This window comes from Dipodomys spectabilis, unplaced genomic scaffold (assembly GCF_019054845.1).
Source record: "Dipodomys spectabilis isolate Male_0828 unplaced genomic scaffold, ASM1905484v1 ptg000207l, whole genome shotgun sequence".
NCBI lineage: Eukaryota > Metazoa > Chordata > Mammalia > Rodentia > Heteromyidae > Dipodomys > Dipodomys spectabilis.
In genome coordinates this window covers 4,318,061-4,343,079 of record NW_024870884.1, presented here as the reverse complement: position 1 = coordinate 4,343,079, position 25,019 = coordinate 4,318,061, and the positions used below count along the sequence as shown (strand labels likewise).

Sequence of the window (25,019 nt, the reverse complement as noted above, 5' to 3'; positions counted from 1 at the left end):
TCCCAGTTACTTGGGAGCCAGAGACAAGAGGGTCTCAAGTTCATAGCCAGCCCAGACAAATGTCACATAGCCCCTTCAAAAACAAGACTGAGAATTTTGCTAAAATGTTAGCACATTAGTATGCTTGGAAGCTGGGATCAATCCTGAGGCCTGGGGGAATGAAAGAAGCATGACTGTCTGTACTGATGAAAGAAAAATGTCTATATTATATGGTGATTGTTGCCTCTAAGAATTACGAGGGGAGCCTACTTTTTCACTTTATATCCTTCAGAACTATTGGGAATTTTTGTCATAAGAGTGTATTGTTAAAAAAAAAAAGAGTGCATTGTTTTTATAATCTTCTCAAAACGAGTTGAATAACTACTAGTTGGTTTCCAAAGAAAGAACAATTGGTAGGGGAGTTAGGTTGCACAGTAGGGCAAACATAAGTAGGGGAAATGTAGGTAGAATAAAGAACTTTGTTTCACCATAACAAAATCATAAACGAAATCATAAACGTTGGAGGAGACAGATATATTTAACCTACTTTGATACAGAGGATATAATATACAATGTTCAAAACATCCCTGGGAAGACCTAGTACCAACATTCCTTAAACTTTTCCTTTGAACTGCATTATAAACTCATTCCAAAAACAGAGACAAAACAGAAAAATAAAATTATGGACCAGTTTCTTTAATGAACAGGAACACAAATTTTCAATAAAATTCCTGAAAAGTGAATGCAATAGCACAGTAAAAAGATCATGTGCCATGACTAGATAGTTTTTATTCCAGAATTCAAGAATGGTTCAATATATATGAATCAATAAATATAATACAACACATATGCAAGCATACACAAGATCAAGAACAAAAATTACATGATCATCTTAATTTACATAGAAAAAGGTTTTGACAAATTTCAACATCTATGATAAAAGCTCTGGACACTAGGAATCGAAGTAATGTATCTTAACATAATAAAGACTATATATGGGCTGGGAAGGTGGCTCAGTGGTAGAGCACTTGCCTTGCATGCTCGAGGCCCTGGGTTCAATTCCTCAGCACTACATAAGCAGAAAGAAAAAAGCCGGAAGTGGTGCTGTGGCTCAAGTGGTAGAGCACTAGCCTTGAGCTGAAGAGCTGAGGGACAGTGCCCAGGCCCAGAGTTCAGGCCCCACGACCGGACCCCCCCCAAAAAAAAGACTATATATGACAAGCATATAGCCAATAGTATACTACAATACTAGGCAGAGAAATTTTGAAATTATTTCCTCTAAAATTAGGAATAAGACAAGGGTGTCCACGCTCCTCAAACTTATTCAATATAGGACTGGAACTCCTAGTCAGAGCAGTAAGGCAAGAAGAAGAGTACTAGATAGGAAAGGAAGAAATAAAATTATTCCTATTCACAGATAATATAATTCTATATTTAGTAGATCCTAAAGAGTCCACATAAAAAGTCCTGGATGTGATAAATACTTCTGTCAACATAAGAGGACATAAGATCAACATACAAAAATCAGTCACATGCTGGGCACTGGTTCTACCTGAAATCCTAGCTACTTGGAGGCTGAGATCTGAGGATCATGGTTCAAAGCCAGCCAGGGCAGCAAAGTCCATGAGCCTCTTATCTCCAATTAACCACTAAAAAGCCAGAAGTGGAGATATTGTTCAAGTGGTAGAGCACTAGACTTGAGCACAAAAGCTCAAGGACAGTGCTCAGGCCCTGAATTCAAGCACCAGAACTGGCATATACACACATACAATCAGTTACTGTTCTAAATATATATCATCAGTAAACAGAAAAATAATTCAGGAAAACAATTCCACTCACAATAACCTCAAAAGAATATACTTAGGTATAACCTAAATGGTGGTAAAACCCCTCTATAGTAAGAACTGTAAAGTTGGAAGAAAGAAATTAAGACACCAACAGATGGGAAAGACTTCCCATGTTCATGGACTGGCAGAATTAATATCAAAAAATGATCGAACACAGTCTACAAATGTCCATCAAAATTCTAATGTCATTCTTGGTAGAAATTTTAAAAAATCCTAAAATTCATATGGAAGCATAAGTCTAAATAGTAAAAGCAATTCTGAGGAAAAAGAGCAATGCTGGAGGTATCATAATACCAGACTTCGAGTTACAGAGCTATGGCAACAAAACCGGCATGGTACAGACACAAAATCAGACATAAAGACCAATGGAACAGGTTAGAAGATCCAACAGGATAGAAGATCCAGAAATAAAATCACACAACCACTGATCTTTGACAAAGGAGCCAAAAGCATACACTGGAGAAAAGATAACAAATTGTGCTGGGAAATCAGATTATATTACAGAAATCTGAAATTAGGCCTTACCTTTCACACTATCCAAACCTCAACTCGGAATGGATCAAATATCCTAATGTAAAAACTGAAACCTTAAAACTACTATTGGAAAACCTAGCATAAACCCTGGAAGATACGAGGATGGGTAATTATTTCCTGAATAATTATTACCAATAGCCTAGCAAATTACAGCAAGACTGGATGAATGGGACTGTATCGAATTAAGTTTCTATACATAAAAGACAACGCAAAGAATAGGAGAAAAAAGTCTTGGTCAGCTGTTCAAGAGATAAAGGACTAATTTCCCTGTTGTACAGAGGATTAAAAAATAAAACAGCAAAAGAACAACTTAATAATAAATGGGCAAATGAACAGACAGTTTTCAGAAGAAGAAATACAAACGACGAATTGATACATGAAGAAATGTTAAACATCTTTAGCCATAAAGGAAATGCAAATCAAAACAACACTAAGATTCCTTCTCACCCCACTCACAATGGCAATCATTAAGAAAACAGTAACAAATGCTGGTAGGGATTGGGGGTGAGGGGTGAATGCTCATATACTGCTGGTGGGCATACACAGTAGTATAACCACTGTGGAAATCAGTATAACACTTCCTCCAAAAACGAAAAATAAACCTTCTTTTAGTCCCCAGTATGCCACTGGGGACTATTATATTATTCAAAGGTGTTTGTTTGTTTGTTTTTTGTTGGTCGTGAGGCTTGAACTCTGGGCCTGGGTGCTGTTGCTCAGCTCTAGGTGAGCGCTCTACCACTTCAGCTACAGCGCCACTTCTGGTTTTCTGGTGGTTTATTGGAGACAGGAGTCTCACAAGCTGGCTTTGGACCGCGATCCTCAGATCTCAGCCTCCTGAGTAGCTAGGATTACAGGCGTGAGCCATTGGCGCCCAGCTCCAAAGGAGTTTTAAATTCTTGTACATGAAAAGAGGCCTGAAAGCCAATGTTGCAGTTTTGTTCACAACAACGGAAAACAACCACTGAATGAATTTTTTAAACTATGTACTGAATGATCTGTCAGCTTTCTTTTTCTTTTCCTCTTCTTGATCTCTCAAAAAAAATTGTGTGGGTGTGAGTACTGGGGTTCGAACCCAGGCCTTATTCCTGGTATGCGTGTATTCCACCACGAGTTACATCACTAGCTCACTATTTTCTTTAGTAACTATGCCAACACTTCATATCTAATATATATTTATCAAGAGTTTGTCACGACTGTGGTCTTTAAAACTGTTTTATATTGCTTTGTGCTATATACTTATAACTAATAACATTTATAAAAATAATTTTAAAACATAATTATATTTCAAATTCATTAATCTATTTTAAATGACAACTAGTTAATGTACAGCTATTACTTCTTACCATGAAAAAAAGAAAAAGACATAAACTTAGCACTAATTTCTTATTGTGACGATGACAGTTCCATTTGAGTATGTTGTTAGTTTTAATTACCCTAAAGGAATAGTGATATTACCTTCTTGTTAATGGAATCATAAGAAAATATTGACTGGGACCCACTTTGACCCATCCATTTACTTGCAGGATGGCTTCACACCATTGGCAGTGGCATTGCAACAAGGTCACGACCAAGTTGTTTCACTCTTGCTAGAAAATGACACAAAAGGAAAAGTGCGTCTTCCAGCTCTTCACATCGCTGCCCGAAAAGATGACACCAAAGCTGCTGCTCTGCTCCTACAGAATGACAACAATGCAGATGTGGAGTCAAAGGTAAGACCTGGAGGGGGGCACGCACGTCTCTCATGCAACTACCCACAGCGAGACATACATCTTGCAAGAATGCCTGGTCTCCCTCTTGGCATGCTCAGCCCAAACATTTGCTTCATTGAAAGGAATGAAAAGTGTAACTAAGATAGCCAGTGGAAGGTACGCCTTTCCTTACCAGCCAAAGGAAGAGGATGATCATGGTGTTATACATGCTTAAAGGGAGGCCATTTTGGAAAAACAGTGTCTGTACAACTGATAGCTTCCTTCTTTTTAATGCTAGGAATCTGTTTCAGAATACAAATCAAGCATCCAGGGGAAAACTTACAACTACTAAAGATAGTGTGCCTAAATAAACCTCTGGTTAGCATCTGAGATGGCAGGCAACGCACCAAGTGTAGATCAGCTGGAGAAAGCAAGCCAGCAGCAAAGAGCCACAGCCAAAAAAAGAAAATCAATCAGTCCCCATTGTCTCTGATACGTCTTCCTTGGAAGTCTTCGTGAAGGAAATGTGGCAATTGGACTAGGTTGCTGTGTAGCCCTTCGTTCAGTCTAGCTTTCTTTTTGTGCCTGTTTTGCTCCCATCATAGCTTCCATCTTCATCACTTAGCTGTCATGAGCTTTCTGCAGGCCATGTCACCAATAGTGAACTAACCGTTCATTTTTTCCTCCTCTTTGCTTTCCAATGTGTTAACCTAGATGGTGGTGAATAGAACAACAGAGGTATATATATGTATATACATGTATCTGTATAATCTTTATCTGCATCATCACTTCTCATTACTTAGTGCTGCTGCCTCATTTCCTTCCCTTCTTCTTTGCATTGCCTCCTGTAGGCTAGATACCTGCTTTCTACCCTACCCTCCTCAGGAGCATGTGCCAGAGCAGACAGTAGTTTGACTACCAGGGCTTTCTGCAGCTGAACCTGGTGTTTGAAAGATTTAGGAAATCTTGAAACCTAAGGGTACTACAATAGACCTGTGTGAGATGGAATGTTTGATGCTTTAGATGCTTATCAGCAATACCTAAAGCTGCAGACAACCCTGTCATTCTACTCCTCCAGGACCGAGTCTTTAGGGTTCTGCATGACACTTACCCTCCGTGGTGTCAGCAAAAGGAGAGTTACTCAGAATAGTGCCAAAAAGTCCCACCTTCCACAAGAGTCAGTGACACAGCTAGCATGGCTAAGAAGCTTGCTAACCAATTAGAAATGCATCTATTTCCTCTAAGGTTTCAATTTGGGGGGAATTAAGTGAATTGCTGCATGTTTAGCATTGTTTAAGGAAGTAAAATGCCCCTGGTGTAAAAGTACCCAGGAAAAAAAATGTATTATTGGATAGGTATTTACTAATACAGAGATCAACTTGTGGATTCATTATGGAATGTAATTGCCCATTCTATAAATCAAATTTGCTGTAATACCTTTCCCCACACCCCTAAAATTGCTTTGGTCATTAAAATTGAGACTTAATCATTGGTTGATTAATTTGAATCTTTACTGAATATATAAAACAAAGTGAATTTGACTCTCAAGAAAAGTATCCATGGCCAACGTCTATGATCTTATTTATACTTAAATAATGGTAACACGCAAGCTTTCTATGATGTTTTTCTCATCATCCCTATATTAATTTTTCAAAATGTTGGTTTCTATATAGTTGTACTACTGGATTACTAGAATTGATCAATCTCTACCCTTGGATTTTCCCTGGCTGGTCCTCTGCCTTAAGAGTATGGGGTTTATTTGAAACCCTATGAGCAATTGACATCTAGTAGAGAATGGAATGTGGACCTCAGCATATTTTGCTTCCTCATTTTTACTTGGGAAGGGTTGCGCTATTAACCTGTCCGAAGAGGAGCCAACAGCAATCACTTCAATGTCTCCTATGTTTTCTTCACAGAGTGGCTTCACTCCGCTCCATATAGCTGCTCACTACGGGAATATCAATGTGGCCACGTTGCTGTTGAACCGAGCGGCTGCTGTGGACTTTACTGCACGGGTAAGAACGCAGCAGTGTGTGATGACTTAAGAGCATTTGAAATGATGTGGCCTCTCCTTTCCCAGGATACAGAGGAAGTTGGGAGTGATGACCATTAACTGTCCTTCCAATCAATGAAACTGTGCTTTGTTTGTTTTTACTACTTGTCATAGTGTATTTCCTGCTTTTACACAGGTCTGTCTATACCCTATGGGAAAAAAAAAAAGTAAGCCAAGATCAGGGGTGCTACATGGAGCCAGTGGCAAATAATGAGTGCATCTATTGAGAGATGCCATTCAAGTCCTCATAGGTGGAAATGATCAATTTCCAAGTTAAAATTTGGGAGAGTGTTGAATATGATTCACATAGTATTTAGTGCACACTAGAGGTCAAGGACTTTCCTCACAAGTTGAGAACGTGCTGGAGAAGTAATGGGAGGCTCACAATTCTCAGCCTTAGGAACCTTTCATCTCCAATGAACTTTCATAGTAAGTAACACAATCATATAACCTTAGAAAGCTCACATTCATCAAGAATGAGAATGCCATGTATACCAACTGGACAACAACTTGAACATCCAAACACAGTACTGCAACCCTGAACATGAAAAATGGCCCAAGTTTAGTAAACTTGATCATTAGAGATACCTTTTTCTTTGTCAGTCATGGGACTTGAACTCAGGACTTGAGCACTGTCTCTGAGCTATTTTCCTCAAGGGTAGAGCCACATCTCTACTTCTAGTATTCTAGTGATTAATTAGAGATAAGAGTCTCACAGACTTTGTTTCCCAGGCTGGCAGACATTTCTAAGCCACCAGCACCACGCTTAGAAGTATCTTTTGCTGAATACCAGTGGCTCATGATGATACCAGTAGCTCATGATGATACCAATGGCTTAGATTTGAAGATCATGACTCAAAACTAGCCCTGCTGGATAAATCTGTTAGACTTTTATCTCCAATTAACCAGCAAAAATCTAGAAGTAGAAGCATGGTTCAAGTGGTAGAATATAGTAGTGAGCAAAAAGACTGAGTAACAAGAATTTGAGGCCCTGACTTTAAGACCCAGTATTATCACTAAAGTTTTTGTCACAAGTAGAAATTAAATTGGAAGCAGGATGGAGTAATGGCTTAAATGTCTGGACTTTAAAATCAGACTCTAGAGTTCAAAGCTCAGCTTTAACTACTGTGTGTGTGTGTGTGTGTGTGTGTGTGTGTATGTGTGTATGTGTGTGTGTGTGTGTGTGTGTGTGTGTGTGTGTGTTTGTCTATAAGTTTCCTCATATATTAGATTAGTTAATAGGAATTATAGAATTGTATTTTAGCCAGAAGAAAGTGGTAACACCTCTCTCCCGTTGAGTCTCTGTGAGAATTAAGAGAGATGGTAGAGGTAAAGCTCTTAGCTAAGCAATCTAGCAATCTTAAGGAATTTTGTTCTTTCCCTCTTATAATTCTTTAGTTCTATAAAAATAAATAAGAGCTCTGATTGTTTTAATATACAGACTATTTTCTGCCCTATTGTCATCAGCTTGCTGAATGTCTTTATCGATCGTAAGTGGTTTGAGTGTCAGTCAGTTCTTTTCATTCTGCAGCTCTGTTCTTATTGCATTAACTACATCCTTGACATGGAAGATCCAAGGCCTGTTTTGACTCTTTGAAGGACAAAGCTAAGCACTACTTTAAGCCATGTACAAGAAGGGCATATCATTGTTACAGCTGAAGTTAATTTCAAGATGCATTTTTCTGGTTTTATTTTATAATCCATAGTATAATAATTAAAAACTTATTAAGCCACATCTCATTGGGATATTTGGAGAATTTATATCGGATGGTACTTGAAGTTTATCTTTTATGCCATTGTTCAGAAATTCACTGATGCTGCTGAAAAATAGGATTGCTGGACTGCTTAAGCAAATTAAGATCACAAATCACAGTATTTTCATACTCCTTCTAACTGTCCCAGAGTCGGCATTCATGTGAAAACAATGATCATGGTAATTACAAAAGATGTTCCTTTATTAATGAAAGATCAATGTAAACATCAGACCTGCCTTTTGGTAAATTTGCCTAAATCACTAGAAGCAGTATGAAATAATCATGGATGCAGAAAATTTTCTTTGTTTACTCCTCACTCTCAAATGTAAAAGGTAAAAATAAGAGGCCCTGAACCACAGAACATATCAAATTCTTCCTTTTCAGAATAAAAAAAGGGGGGAGTTTTTAGATCCCCAGGTTCAAATTCCTGGGACGCCCCATGTCAGGTCTGGCCATTCTCTTCTTTATGCCAAGTTAAAGATATATAGTGATGGACAGAGAAAGGAGATTGTTACATAACAAGCATTTCATGGCAGGGCCCTTCAGTCCATCTTCAGCCATCTTAGGGAGACATGAGCTTTAAATCTAAATAGACAAAGAACTGGAGGCAGAGAGAGACAGACAGAGAGACAGAGAGACAGACAGAGAAAGAGAGAGAGAAAACAATAATTAAACAGACTCAGTGTGGTTTGGTTGACCATTATTATTTCGGTCTTTGTTCTTTGAGCTTCCAGAGAAGTTGTTAGAATTTGTTTCTTCTATCATCCCTTGAGGGGAGCATAAAAGTCACTGTTTCTTGTTGAGTGGTCTATTCTGAGTTTTTTACTATTCTTTTCCTTTGGGAGCAGGTTCCATCATCCCTCCTTGTTTACACCTTATCAGTAATAAGGCCTGACCTTCCTGGAACTCAAGGTGTCTCCAAAGTAACAGCAGGAGAGAATGGCTCAGATCAAAGGGCACAGATGCAAAATAGAGACTGGGCTACCTGTTATCTTGCTTTTAGTTAATTTATGGGCCCATGAGTCAGAGTTTAAAAATTAAGAGTTAAGCTCCTATTATAAAAACAGTGAAGATTGTTGAGCTTCATTTTCTATGAACTGGCCGCAGGTTATAACTATAAACGATATACCATAAATCATAGGTGAATAGAAGTATAGGAGTATAGGAGATGATTGAAGGTAATTTACAAACCAACCACAGCAATCGTAATCTGTGGGGAGCTCTGATTTTGTTGTCTGCTTGTGACAGATAGTAAAAGAGAATAGAGAATCGAGACCTTTGAAGACAGATATAGTATGACAGCTGTTTGAGGACACAGTCCAGAGGATGGCTACCTGCTAACACTAAAGTTGGAGAATAGGAACAAAGCCATTTTGCAGCCAAGGCCTGCACAGAGTAGATGTTCCTTCCCAAAGTAGTTAAGAGACAGAAACAAATGCAATGTGTGTGACTAAGGAGAGGACACAATGGAACTGGCTTGCTTTCTATGCTTCTTTGTAATGCTTGCTAATTTATGCAGCAATAAAGCAGATCCCAGGCAGGGACAAATTTATACCTCTAAGGAGCAATTCTAGCCATGATTTGCAACATATTTACTAAGTTTTATTAAGCCTTTTTCTCAGATTTTTATTATGATGTCAGTTTTGATTTTTTGCCTTGTGATTTTGCTCTATGCACGAAAGACAATCCATCTGACATCTTCAGTATTTCCTCAGGATTATCCTTGGGGTGAGATGACCTGTTCAGCCTCCTGGGTCCCCTACCGGGAGGTAATGCATGGCTGTTAAATGCTGCAGTGCAGTGCCGCGTCAGCAGTTTTCAAGCTTTGAATTGCACCTGCCCAGATGGCCTCAGCATCCTCTCTATTAATGCACAATCTATGCTCTTTTAGCAAATCATCCCAGCTCTCTTGAGGAAGAGAATGAAACTGAGACGCAGCAGAGAGTTCTGCCTAGCATTCCAGTAAGGGACATTATCCACTGGACTAACTAAAGGTCAAATTACATTGTGTGAATATCTGTGAAGTTTCTTTTATTGATGGAAGAAGATACATTAACACTTAGCAGGCTGAGAGTTTTGTGGGGTTTTCTTTCTTTTAGCAAATATATTGGGCCACCTAACTTAATCCCTTCTTATTATTGATCTTTCTCTTGTAAATTACTATTCAGCTACCCATTTTGAAAAGAAAATTGAACAATGTCCTTCTATTAGTCTTGCTATTTGTGGTTTGACCTTTGAAAGGATTGGGGATTTATGTCTCTAAAAGAATTTCAAGTGGTTCACATCTCAGAAAGATGGAACTAAAAAGTAACTTCCACCAAGCAGCTGGGATGAGCCCAGGAAGACAAGTGCGTAGTAAACCATAGGCCTTAAAAGCAATGGTATGTGTGGAAATGAAAGCGTGGATTGTAGTTTTGTGTGTGGTACCAGGGATCAAACTCAGGGCCTCATGGATGCAAAGTAAGGCCTCTACTAATGACCAACAACCCAAGACTAATTTTCACTTTTTTGCAAAAGGAAATCATGCAGTTATCTATAGGAACCATGCTTATATGAAAGAACTCAAATGTTTTATCATATGAATCCTACTAAGAACAGTGAGTTACAATGTTAATAACACCTTTAGTTTACTATGCTCAGCTTACTACTCTGTACATCCTATCTATGATCCCATCAGTAAGAGTATCTTGCCCAAGAAAATTGCAGAATTGTTGGAAGGTAGTTGGCTTTATGCTGTTCTAATTCTGTAGGCTAGAACTTGGCATGTGTGTGCTACAGATTAATTCACATGTCTGTTTGATGGCCTTTGTCAAATACCACATGTTTAAACTAGGTTTTGACAGATACTAGGACACATGGGGAACTCCATTAAATCATATAGAAAGTTCATTTAAGAAAAGACAAAGCAGATCGGGCAACATTGTCTAGGACAGGAAGAAATCCAGGAAGAAAAAGAGTCACTGAAGTTGGAAGGTTCCTATTTCTTCCCCTTTCCTGAATACATGTCTTGCTTTTTTACAGGACTACTGTAGAACATTTTTACTGAGAACATTTTTAAACATTTTAAATGACCTAAATAAATCCTATTTTGAAATCATGAAATAAAATTCTATTAAGGTAGGAGTTAACCAAGCTTGGCCTTACTCATTTGCAGTTTAAAAGAGAATTATTCATTAGCTGTAGAAATTTCATACCCTCCAGTAAGTGCAAACAGCAGCATGGGGCTGCTGTGCCCTAGACTGACCCTCTATAGAACATTCTAGCACATTTTCTGCACACATTCTTCTCAGATGATGCATGACAGCCTCCTTTAGTACTGCAGTTTCTCCATGGCAATGTTAAAAAAAAAAAATTGCTGCTTTTCCTCTTGTGTTTGAAGACTATAGAGGAAGGGCAAAAGAGAACCTGCAGGAGAAGAGATCAGCATTTTATAGAATTGAAAGATTGTAACAAGAGACAATCATTTGCTGACTCTCCCAAGTGACATGGTAAAACAAATCTGGAGAGGAGAGAGTGTCAGGGACAGAGCACATCCTTAGAACGGATAGGGCAATGTATACCACCAAAACAAAAAAAAAGGAGGAAGAAAAGGGAAGGAGGATAGAGAAGAAAAGGAGGGGGAGACCAGAGTACAACTGTGAGTGTAAAATGAGAGGAGATAGTGAGTCTAGCCAGGAGCAATGCCCTACTGGGCTAAGGGCCTTGGCCTTGATCCTGTAGGTGAAAGGAAGTCACTGCAGGTTTCTACAGGGAGAAGTAGAGTGATGGCAGTTGTGTTTAACAAGTATGAAGGGATGGATGAGATGAATGAAGGGGAATGAGAGTCATTTGTGAACTGTGGGCAGGAGACACATGTCTAACCCTGGTAACTTTGCGTCTCTCTAGAGCCCTGAGCCCCTGGTTTTCAACAGGGGCCAAGAGCTCAGTAGAAGTATTTCTGGTTGGCAGAGTGACTGATATGTAATAAGAACTCCAGAACAGCTTAGCCATCCTCAATACATGGAATAATCCAATTCAAATAAAAATGTTCCAACCCCAACGCAAATGGTGTTCTGCTGGATTAAGCATCTCTTCACAGCCAAGAAATGGAGAATTGGGGGAAGGGGGCCATGCAGGAGGAAGAGGACCAGGCAGGGGACAGGGTCCTCAGGATGAGAGAAAAGGTCCAGAAGTTCCTGTTCACTCTGAGATTCTCTTCAAGTGACCTCAAGTACCTTTAGAGGTACTGTTTAGTTCTCACTACTGTGACTTGGAAATTATATGGAAAAGCTGTCACAAAATTCATGCTAATTTAAGTAGTAGCTTTCTTTTATTACTATCAGAGACTATGACAAGTTTCCTGTGCATTATTTCATTTATTTTTCACTGTGATCCTATGAAATATGCCCCATATTACACCAAGAAGCAGGAAGTTAAAGGTTTTATGCAAAGCTATACATCTCTGAAGTAGCTTAGGGTGAGGAGCAGTAAAATAAGACATGAAAAGAAATGAATTATGCTCAGAGACAATGTAAGCACTGTACTTAATCCAGGGCTATCTCCAGCAAACCGCAACTGACAACAATGTCCCTTGTAATTGCTGCTGGCTATCCATCCTCAACTAGACCTAGGGTTGCAAGACAAATTAAATACAGTTTTGAATCCTTGATAAGCATGCTTTCAAAGGAACTCCTGATGATTAGAAAACTCCTGACCTTACATCAAAGATATAATATACAGTTTTTGCTAAAAATATATATATATAAGACAGAGGCTGGGGATAGGGAAGAACTCACACAATGGTAAAGCACTTGTGTAGCACTGTGAGTCCCTCCATGTAAGCCTAGCATCTCCCCCACCAACAAAACAACAAAAGAATAAACGAAACAAATGAAAACACACTTTGCGAAGAGTGAGGACATCTGTATTTCAAATTCAAAACAGTTTTTCTAATCATTTCCAAGGCAGTGCTTTTACTAGTTTTTCTCTTCAATTCTGACTCGTGAAGACTTCCGTTTCTAGCAAGTTCCTCAAGAAATCCTTGATCAAGCAAGGTTAGTTATTAGATAAGTTATTAGTTATTAGGTAAGAGTTATTAGATCAAAGTATCACCGTGAAAAATAAATGAAATAATGCACAGGGAACTAATTAGAAATAGCCACCAAAGCCAAGCTGTGAAAATCTTTCTCAGTAAGTTACCCAACGTTGAGTTATACCAGTCTTTAAAAACAAAAATCATTTGCTTGTAACAATCATATTTTTGTTTATGGCCTCTTAATCAAAACATAGGTTTACATTTTATTTTACAGCTTATGAAATACCATTCTGTATAGTACCACATTTGGAACTCACAAGAAGAGATATTTTTACAGATGAGCAAACTAAGGTCCTCAAGGAGTTATTTTCCCCCCACATCTTACTGAGAGTAAGTGGCAGAACAGAGGAGACTTGAACCCAGGCCTTCTTACTCATGTTGCATACCTTGATGCTGACAATCAGAGCTGGTAGATCCCACAGAGTTAGTGAGTGAGATCAGGGATCAGTGGATGGCAGCAGTGCCTGGAAGCTCAGGACAGAGTTATGGCCAGAGGCAATAGTTGGGTTTTCATGGTCCCTGTAAGACCTTATTCCATCCTTAGAAGAAGAGTTATGCACACAGACAAGGCTGTTTATACCACAGGTTTTGTTCTTTCCCAAACTTCTTTTTTTTTTTTTTTTTTGGTCGGTCGTGGGGCTTGAACTCTGGGCCTGGGCGCTGTCCCTCTGCTCTTCAGCTTAAGGCAAGCGCTCTACCACTTGAGCTACAGGGCCACTTCTGGTTTTCTGGTGGTTTATTGGAGATAGGAGTCTCACGTTCTTTCCTGCCCGGGCTGGCTTTGAACCGCGATCCTCAGATCTCAGCCTCCTGAGTAGCTAGGATTACAGGCGTGAGCCACCAGCGCCCGGCTCTTTCCCAAACTTCTTTGTTTAGGAGTTTCTAAGCAAAATAACTTTCAAAGACATTGTTTGTATTTCTGTATGTACTTGAAACTTCAGCATGCATCTAATCTGATGACCCCCGTATGAGAGCAGGCTACTTGAAAAACTAAGTTTTAAGGTGACTGAGATCTCAACTGTCTGCCAGAAATGGTTCACTTCCTGGAGGGAAAAGAACACTATCTCCCACACCCTTAACTCAAACAGTACAGGTTTATCAGAAGTGATGTCAAAATGTGGGAAACTTAAAATACCGATGCCTTGTAATGTTTATGCTTTTAAGAATTTTAGGGAGGGGGTGGGGGTGGAAGGAAGTGTAGTTGTGGAGATGGGAGGGCAGGGATGGTAGGGGAAAAACAAAGAAGGAGGCAACAATGCTTGATAAGAAATGTACTCATTACCTTGTTCATGTAATTGTAACCCCTCTGTACGGTATTTTCACAATTAAAAAAAAACTTATTTAAAAAAGAGTTTAGGGAGTGGAGTATTAGAAAAGGGGTAGAATTTTTTTTTAATGAAAGTTATAGTATTTTCTAAAAACATTTACAGGGAGTCTGAATGATTAGATCTATTTTAAGTAATTATATTTGAAATGTTTCCTCAATGTATAGATGGTAGTTGATTTTAATTGAGTCTTAAAAAACTTAGCCAAAGCCAGGCGCTGGTGGCTCACACCTGTAATTCTAGCTACTCAGGAGGCTGAGATTTGAGGATCACAGTTCAAAGCCAGCCTGGGCAGGAAAGTCCATGAGACTCTTATCTCTAATTAACCACCAGAAAACCAGAGTGACGCTGTGGCTCAAGTGGTAGAGAACTAGCCCTGTGCTGAAGAGCTCAGAGACAGCACCCAGGCCCAGAATTCAAGCCCCCCAACAACAGCAACAAAAAATTTAGCTGGGCGCTGGTAGCTCACACCTGTAATCCTAACTACTCAGGAGGCTGAGATCTGAGGATCACAGTTCAAAGCCAGCTGGAGCAAGAAAGTCTATGAATAGACTCTTTTTTTTTTTTTTTTTGCCAGTCATGGGGCCTGAGCTCTGGGCCTGGGCCCCGTCCCTCAGCTCTTCAACTCAAGGTTAGCACTCTACCACTTGAGCCACAGCGCCACTTCTGGCTTTTTCTGCTTATGTGGTGCTGAGGAATTGAACCCAGGGCCTCATGCATGCAAGGCAAGCACTCTACCACTGAACCACCTTCCCAGCTCCTATGAATAGACTCTTATCTCCAATAAACTACTCAGATAAAAGCTAGAAATGGTACTGTGGCTCGAGTAGTACAGTGCTAGCCTTGAGCATAGAGAGGCTTAGAGACAGAGCCCAGGCCTTGAGTTCAAGCCCCAAGACCAGGGGGGACAAAAAAAGAGAAGAAAAAATTTTTTGAGTTCAATTACATTAAGACTCCCTATTTGTTATTTCTTGCTGGGAAAAATTTTCTTCATTAGACAACAGACTGGTACTTTTAGATGAGCATTTGTAAGTTACAACTTTAATAAAAATATAAAAGCCAGGAGTTGTTCTTACTTAAGATGACAGAGTTGAACTTACCATTCTTAGACAGAGAATATTTTGTGAACACTGACCGTTGTATTTTCTTGGAGAATTGTATGTCAACAGTGTGTTCTGTATAGAATCTGTGCTTCTTAGATTCAGCGATTGGCCTAATGTTTGACCAAGTCAGGAAGATACCACTGGGAAACCTTTTCTTCCCTCAGATGAGAAAACCTTGTGAGATCAGACAACCACTGTTTGGCATTTTTTAGCCATGTGTTATGGTTTGAATCTAAACAATGATCTTCAGAGCCACATGCATTAAAGTCTTGGTTGCCCATCAGTTGATGGGCTTTCCAGACATAAAAGGGCCCTCACTTCAGTAATGGGTTAATCCATTGCTGAATTCATGGCTGAATGGACTGTTAGGAAGTAGGGCCCATGAACCAAAATAATTATTTCCTCTTACTAAGTTGTTTATGTCAGCCATTTTATCATGGCAAAGGCAAGTTGAATAACATACCAGGTGACCTGTTGACCCTTTCCAGCTTTATCGTGCTTATCTATGAATCTGAGTTACCACTATAATATGTTATTATAGAGGTAAAATGAGCTCTTGTTTATCTCAGTACCTGCAAAAGTTGAAGCTGTAATTAGTAATTTTGTCCTATTGTCACTTTGTTCTCATATAAACTAACTATTTGTTTGGTCTAAATCAATAGGTATCAAAAAATTTTAAAGTCTTTTAACAAAGGCTGATATGAAAAACAGACATTTAGTCTTTAAGCCTTCAGAGCTCAAATTCCTTGTTTGTAAAAAATAATGGAAATTCTGAAGTGTAGTGTGTGTGTGTGTGTGTGTGTGTGTGTGTGTGTGTGTGTGTGTGTGTGTGTGTTTAAAAACCAACTATCAGGCAAGGCTCTGGTGGTTCACGCCTGTAATCCTAGCTACTCAGGAGGCTGAGATCTGAGGATCACACTTCAAAGCCAGCCCGGGCAAGAAAGTCCATTTGACTCTTATCTCCAATAAACACCAGAAAACTAGAAGTGGCGTAGTGGCTTAAGTGGTAGAGCACTAGCCTTGAGCTGAAGAGCTGAGGGACAGCGGCCCAGGCCCAGAGTTCAAGCCCCACAACCAAAACACAAAAACAACAACAATAACAACAAAAACTATCAGGGTGATTACTATTAAAAGGCCCATTGTTAGAGATAGCGTAGAGATAGGAGAATTCCTGTACACTGTTGAGAGTGTTGAAGCCACAGGAAGAATTATCATATAACCCATGAGTTCCACTTCTTGAGTATTCACCAAGAGATCATTAAAACCAGACTCTCAAGAGACCTAGCTAGCACACCTAGCTTCATCACAGCATTATTGAGAGTAGTCAAAAGAGATGCATAGCCCAGGTGTCTTAGGTAGGTGATGTCTGAGCAGAATGTGGTCTAGGGGTTCATTAAATTGCTTCTCAGCATTAGACAAGGAAGACATTTTGGTTCATGATTAAGCATATATGAACCCTATGCTAGGTGAAATCAGCAGGCACTATAAAGCAAATAATGAACAGTTCTACTTGTATGAAATACCCAGCCTACTCAGATTCATAGAGACAGAATTGGGTTAGTGATTATTATGGGCTGGAGGGAAAGAGGAATGAGGAACTGCTTATTGATAAGAAATTTCCATTCCTCAAGAAACAGAGTGGATGTAATCAGGGCTACTGAACCATACGTTTTATTGATGAAGGTAAAGTTTTATATTGTGGATATGTTACCACAATTATTTTTTGAAGTATACATTGAAAACCACAAACTATCTTTTTTTGTTTGTTTCCAGATCCTGGGACTTGAACTCAGGGCCTGGGTGCTGTACCTGAGTTTTTTTTCTTTTTTGCTCAAAGCTAGTGCTCTACCACTTTGAGCCACAGCGCCACTTCAGGTTTTCTGGTGGTTAATTGGAGTTAAGAGTGTCATGGACTTTCCTGACTGGGCTGGCTTTGAACTGAGATCCTCAGATCTCAACCTCCCAAGTACCTAGGATTATAGACATGAGCCACCAGCACCTAGCTACAAAGTAGGTGTCTACAAAGATCCAGTTAACTGTCACATTCAGTGATGCAAAGGTCCTTGAGGAACAAGGTCCAAAATCACCCTGTCCCTGTCTTCCTATCCCTTTGGCAATAGCTGGGATTATGTGTATTAACTGAGGGTGTGTGTGTGTGGAAAGCAAGTGTTGGATATATACTCTAAATAAAGGTTCTGCTTTCCCCCAGTGCTAAATCACTTGAAGAAACCAAAGAAAGACCTGGCAGTACCTTGCTGAAATCGCTGATGAGCCATCCTCTATTTGAGTTGAAGCCCCTGACAATACTAGTGATAAACAGCTCCATGTTATCCTCATAGGGAAGCAAACCTCCTGAGTTCAGAGCAGAACAGATTCAACATTCAGAAGCTGATTTCAGAAGCAGAAATCAAATACCCAAGCATTTGCTGCTACTGCCTGGGGGTCCCAGAGCTATCAGCTAATCAACTGGAATTTGGTTGGTCTCCCAGGGAGAGGAGTAAAGTTGGGGAAGTGTCACAGTAACTGCACCTTGAGAGTCAGTCTCTGCAAGGCTGGTATGGGCTTAATCTCCTTATCTAGAATGCACAGAGAGAAAAGCTGGTATGGAATAAGCCAGCAGTTAGCAGAACTGGAGAAGAGACAGAGTTTGTCTGAAAGACCTAGTTCATTTAGTTAAATTCTCAGGGAGAAAAAGGAAAATATATATTTAATCATGGCAGTCCTCTGGATCAACAGAATAGTGTGTGAGATGTTTCCTGATTTATAGGGGTATTCTTAATGATAAATGCTAAGTTGAATTTCTTTTAAAGAAATTCATACTTAGATTTCAAAGTATAAGAGCTGAGGAGCTTTCTAAGAATATTGTAACAAATTTTCCTGGAACCAAGCAGTGGTAGTTCATGCCTGTAATCCTAGCTACTCAGGAGTCTGAGATCTGAGGATCCTTGTTCAAAGCCTAGGCAGTCAGTCCCTAAGACTTTTTTCTTTTTCTTTTATTTTATTTTATTTTTTTGCCAATCCTGGGGCTTGAACTCAGGGCCTGGGCACTGTCCCTGAGCTGCTTTTGCTCAAGACTAGCACTCTACCACTTGAGCCATAACACCACTTCTGGCTTTTTCTGTTTATGTGGTACTGAATAATCGAACCTAGGGCTTCATGCATGCTAGGCAGGCACTCTTATCACTAAGCCACATTCCTAGCCCCCAAGATTCTTATCTCCAATTAACCACTCAAAAACTGGAAGTGGAGCTGTGGTTCAAAGTGGTAGATCACTAGCTTTGAGCAGAAGAGCTCAGGGACAGCGCCTAGGCCCTGAATTCAAGCCCCACAACCGACAAGAAAAGAAAATTTTCCTGGGCATATTCTCCAAGAAGCAAATCCTTATCCATGAAAGCACCATTGCTTACAAAAATAAAAATTAAAGATGATAATTAAAAACGACAGACTGAGCACTGGTGGCTCGTGCCTGTGATCCTAGCAACTCAGATGATTGAGATCTGAAGATTGTGGTTCAAAGCCAGCCTAGGCAGGAAAGTCTGTGAGACTCTTATCTCCAATGAAGTCTGTGAGACTTATCTCCACCAGAAAACTGGAAGTGGAGTTGTGGTTCATAGTGGTAAAGTGCTAGCCTTGAGCAAAGGAGCTCAGGGACAGTGCTCAGACCCTAAATTCAAGCTCCATGTCATACACACACACACAGATATATACATACATGTCCTTAGGTAATCTCATAAAATAGAATGGAGTATGGTACGTATCACAGTATTAAGAATCTTGGAAAAGTGAACAAAGCCATTCACAAACAGCAACATGTTGGAGGATACAATATCAAAGTAGGAAAATCCAGAGAACAGAGTAGATAAGTAGCTCAACACGAGAATTAAAGACTTTTTATCAAAAAAATGGGAAATGACCACTTGATAGAATGGGATTTCTTTTAAAGATGGTGAACATATTGTTCATATTCTAGAATCAGATATAATCACTCATGAAGCTTGTCAGTGTACTTAAAAATCACTAAATTGTGTACTCCAAAATGGTGAAATTTATGTTACCTCAATTATATTTCAGTTTATTCACATTATAAAAAATAAACTATTAGAGTAAATCTTCAGTGAAAAATAATAAAAACTTACAGGGAAAAAAGTGGATTTAAACCCTCGGGCAATTAAAATTGAAATTCTGTATTTTTTTCTACATTGTATCAAATGTTAAATATTTATCAAACATTTATAAATTACCTACTCTGGATTTTAGCAGAAACCTCCCCTTAAGATGCTTAAAAACTTAGAGAAGGTATACTTATAACTGTGGGTTGAATGATGATAATATTCTTTGCTTCACTATACTCTCTGTGGACTTGTTTGCTAATCTTTTTTTTTCTGTTTCTATTTCCACCGTGAATAGTGCTAAAGTATAAAGGAATAGAATGATAAATATAAACATTTTGAAATGTGCATGTATTACATGCCTACTCTCAAGACATTGAAATTTAGATCCTGCTACATCTTGTTTCCCAACTTTTTAATCACTATAGTAACTTAAATGCAAAAGTAATAAGAATTAGCTGGGGATAGGACTGGGAAGGTGGCTCAGTGGTAGAGCGCTTGCCTTGTATGCATGAGGCCCTGGGTTTGATTTCTCAGCACCACATAAGCAGGAAAAAAAAAAAAGCCAGAAGTGGTGCTGTGGCTCAAGTGGTAGTGCACCTAGCCTTTAGCTGAAGAGCTGAGGAACAGCACCCAGGCCCAGAGTTCAGGCCCCATGACCAGACTACCCCCCCCAAAAAAAAACAAAAGAATTAGCTGGGGATACTCAACGTCGTATTATTTGGAATTTGAATTTGATTTTGAGAACATGTCAAGAAACCAAGCTAAAATCTTTGCATTATTTAATTCTCTATAGGTAGAAGATTTTGAGTGATACCTTACATTTACCTATTCTCTTAGAGATAACCTCTCAGTCATCTTCAAAGGACTGACGTAGTAGGAAAAAGAGGAAACCAGTAATGAGCTGTTCCATGTGTACATATGCATGTATGTTAATCCGGAGGCTGGAATTCAGGGCTTGGGCTGTTCCTGAGCTATTTTTGCTCATGGCTAGCACTCTGCCACTTGAGCCACAGCTCTACTTCCAGCTTTTTTGGTGATAATTGGAACTATATGTCTCATGGATTTTCCTGCTCAGGCTGGCTTTGAACTGCATTCCTCAGATTTCTGCTTCCTGAGCAGCTAGGATTACAGGCTTGAGCCACCAGTGCCTGGCTAAACGAGCAGTCCTTTATATATTCAAGCTAAAAGGAAAAAAAAAGTTTCCATTTATCACCAGCAGGATAGGATCTTGCATTGGTGACTGAGCCAAGAAGTAAACTTAGCTGTTCTCTGAGCTGGGATTTTTAGCAAGGCTGAGAGGGAGAAAATAGGCATTTCCCAGCAGAGATGGTTGCTGCTTCTAGGTTGATGTTGTCAATAACACTTACATGCTTCTATCAAGTTGTAACGTGATACTAGATGCCACGTGTATCTATTAGATCACATCAACCATGGCTCAGCCTGAGATTGACAATTTCTCTGCTGATCCTACCCAGCTCAGTCCTGCCGTGGTCCTGACAGCCCCAGCCTGTGTTGAGCCCCTTTGGCAAGGATCCTTCTGATCCTTCTGATTTTACTGCCTCTTTGATTCATTCAGGACTGCAAAATTTTTCTGCAAGATTCAGTTATTTCAGATGTGTGTGTGTGTGTATTTATATGTGTATGCATACAGTTTTTTTTGTCAGTTGTGGGGCTTGAACTCTGGGCCTGGGTGCTGCCCCTCAGCTCTTCAACTCAAGGCAAGTGCTCTACCACTTGAGCCACAGTGCCACTTCCGGTTTTCTGGTGTTTTATTGGAGATAAGAGTCTCATAGACTTTCCTGTCCCAGCTGGTTTTGAAGTGTGATCCTCAGATCTCAGCCTCCTGAGTAGCTAGGATTACAGGCAAGAGCCACCAGCACCCGGCTCAAATATATTTTTAATGTCTAAGTGATAAATAAGAATAACAAGTGGCAAACCTGTCACTTTCATGTTTAGTAAGTGTCAAGGATAATTTTTAAGACAACACTTACTGACTCACTTAATCCTCATAAGCATTCCTTCAAGGAATGTAACTTGCTGTAGAGAAAAGGCCTTTTCTAAAAGTAGAAGGAGATTAGTATAAAAGAAAATGAATAAACAGCAGAAGAGACAGCAGTGACAGAGTGCATGAGATCGCCAAACCACACATTAGGGAAACAGCAAGGAGCCGTGGGGTTTCCTTAAACACTTAATTAGCTCATTGCCCCAGAAATTTGAGATAATTAAACTTGCTGTGTACTGTGATTTTTGTTCCTGTCAAAATGCTGAATGTTCATCCAGAGCCTAATAGTGGTATGTGCGTGCGTGCATGTGTGCGCATGTGCGCGTAGTCTATGTACATGTGCTGGTCCTGGGGCTTGAACCTGGAGTCTGGGCCCTAGCCCTGAGCTTTTTTGCTCAAGGCTAGTTCTTAACCACTAGAGCCAGAGCTATTCTTCTGGGGTGTTTGGTGATTACTTGGTGGTAAGAGTCTCACAAACTTTCCTCAGATCCCAGCCTCTTAAGTAGCTAGGCTTAGAGGCCTGAGCCACCCACGCTCAGCCTGTTAAATGTGTTTTATATAAATAATTTATATCTATTTCCTTTCATTGTTGCCTGTCAAATGCATGTGTATGATACTGGATTACTTGTTTTCTCTTTATCTCCCATGTTTTAGAATGACTGGAGAGAAATACATATTAGAGCTAGGAAATCATACTTATCCTTAGCTTTTTAAAGTGAATAATTATTATATGGAATAACTTAGTAATGCTGTTGTGCTGGTTATGAAAACAATGATTTTTTTTTTATTAAAGCTCAAAGAAATGGGGCAATGCTTAGAAATTGGGAAATGAGGGCCTTTACCAATGCCTAAGCTCTGTGACCCCAGGTAAATCATTTCAACTTCACTACATTATTTATTAGATTATTTTGAAGGTAAAATGAAATTAAGATATGGAAGCACCTTATAACACTTTTTTTTTTTTGGGGGGGGGTCCGTCGTGGGGCCTGAACTCTGGGCCTAAGCGCTGTCCTTCAGCTCTTCAGCTCAAGGCTAGCACTCTACCACTTGAGCCACAGCGCCACTTCCGGCTTTTTTCTTTTTGCTTATGTGGTGCTGAGGAATCGAACCCAGGGCCTCAGGCATGCAAGGCAAGCACTCTACCACTGAGCTACCTTCCCAGCCCCCTTATAACACTTTTGAGGGGTTTATTCCTTCAGAAAAAATAATATTTTTGTTATGTTTAAGTAGTGGTACAAAGGAGTAACCATTCAACAAATCAGTTTATGGATACAATGTATCTTGATGGATGACACTTTTGAGTTTTCAAAGTCTCAATCATCCCTCTAGGAAGCTTTAGAGAAGTACAGGAGAATATGTGAGTTGGTATCCAAGGGGCTTTTTTGCCATCTGCATATCTACCGTATGAGAGAGTACATCAATACAGAAGAGAGCAAAATTAGAAATAGAATCCTTGCTCTCATGACAAAAAGCCTCTTGTGACCATGGGTAATTAAGGACTCCTCAACCAGCCGAGAGTTCACTGTGTTAGGAACGGTAGCCCTCACTCATACTGGGAAGTGGAGAGTCTCTGTCCTGTTCCACTCAGGCTCTACCAACTTTCCTGTTACTCACCTACTGGCTCAGGACTAGATTCCTTTGCATTGTTGCATTGCTGTAGTTGGTCTCAGTACGCAGAGGTAAGAAAGACAAAGCTAAATGCCTTTGTTATGTATATTACATTCTGCCAGCTTTTCACCCACACCCAAAAGGACTGAAGTATACACAGTACATATTATATATAGTTTGATTTCTTCCTTAGTGACCTATTACACATATAGAAACCATTAGCTGAAAAGTCCAGAACAGGGGCTAAGAATTGCTGCGATGATTATATTGGAATGACATAATCATTCCAACTTTGTTTACCTATTATGTGTGGCTATTTCGTGCTACAGTGGCAGAGGTAAGCAAGTGTATTAGAGGCTATGTGACCTGCCTGCAAGACAGAAAGTTTTGCTATCTGGCTCTTTTTAGGAAAACCTTGATTAGGACTGGAGATGTAGTGCAATGGTAGAGCAGTTACCTAGTTATGTAGAAGGTTCTGGGTTTGTTCCCCAATATTAATATGCCTGTTGTAGAGCAATGCTATTACTCCTCAGTGACCTCTGTCAGAATTAATTACTAAGACAAATTTATTTTACTCAGACAGGTCTCCTTTTGCAATGAATCACTTGCTATTTGTATTTCGGAATAAAATGCCTGCATTGGTATCACAGAATATCTAGCAAATATTTTTTTCAATATTTTGTATGTATTGACCTGAAAGTGTACTATATGTGGCTGGGGGTGGCAATGTCCTTTTGTTTCCCACTATCAGAAAAAGAAGATATTATTTTTCAAACATTCATTTTCAAATAACTTTAATTTCCAAAGAAGTCTCAATGGTACATAAAGTATCTAGATATTCTTCACCTAGTTTCTCCCTTAGTAAGTCCATGTTGGTACAATACAGTTCTCAAAATCAAAAATCCAATACTAATGTGTCGCTATCAGCAAAACTCTAAACTGTATGTAGATTTCATCTGGTTTTCATCTAATACCCTTAAATGTTCCAGTGCGTCATCCAGCATACATATATTGCCTTCTTATTTGTGATGTTAGACAGTGCTTTTTATGTTGTTTTCTTTTTCAAATTAAATTTTATTATCTTTAAACAAACATACAAAGGGATTTCATTCAATCAATTTATGAGGACACTGCATCTTGATCAGTGTCACCTCTTTTATCATTCTCTCTCCCCATCTATGTCAAGCCTACCTACCCTCTCAATTTCCCTAGATAGAGGATTTTTTTTTTGGTTCGTCGTGGAGTTTGAACTCTGGACTGGGTGCTGTCTCTGCGCTCTTCAGCTCAAGACGAGCACTCTACCACTTGAGCCACAGCACCACTTCTGGTTTTCTAGTGGTTTATTGGAGATAAGAGTCTCACGAATTTTCTTGCCTGGGCTGGCTTTGAACCGCGATCCTCAGATCTCAGCCTCCTGAGTAGCTAGTTTTTTATAGGCATGAACCACCAGTGCCCGGCCTAGATAGAGGATTTTTAAGGAGAAAAATTGTCATCTCATTATCAGTCACCACCAGTGGTTGAAATGGATAAACTTGAACACCACTCCACAGACCATCTCCTTTAAAATTCATCTTTTTGGAGGGGGACCAAGATGGCAACGGGGCAGTAGGGAAATGCCACAGCTCTCTCCAACCAAAAAGAGAGTTCGAGTTCCAACGTTTAATCTCCCCAAGAGACTGACAACAACAAAAAGACGAACACTCAGAGAAAAACCAGAGGTGGAAAAGGAAAAGAAGAAATTCAGAACAGAGAAGAGCGAAGACCCCTCCCCCAACCTTTACTGGCCACGCGGCAGTGCGCCAAGCCGCCGGCCAGCCGGCCCGGCGGGGGCTGCCGGAGCCACAGAGACACAGGGGGCTGCTTGCAGATCACCAGGTACTGGATTGCAGAACAGCGGATTGCCAGGAACAGAGAAACCTACCAGCCGGGAGTCTCCACGA

At 39.7% G+C, this 25,019-nt stretch overlaps 1 protein-coding gene across 9 annotated transcripts in view; it reads left to right on the top strand.

The window, feature by feature from the left end:
- Ank3 (ankyrin 3) overlaps positions 1–25,019 on the top strand; it is a 446,602-nt gene that overhangs the window by 255,198 nt on the left and 166,385 nt on the right. For all 9 annotated transcript variants that reach the window (XM_042696439.1, XM_042696433.1, XM_042696436.1 and 6 more), the window contains exons 6-7: positions 3,884–4,069; positions 5,965–6,063. In XM_042696439.1, the coding sequence (XP_042552373.1) occupies positions 3,884–4,069; positions 5,965–6,063 (285 nt within the window). The remainder of the gene's footprint in view (positions 1–3,883; positions 4,070–5,964; positions 6,064–25,019) is intronic.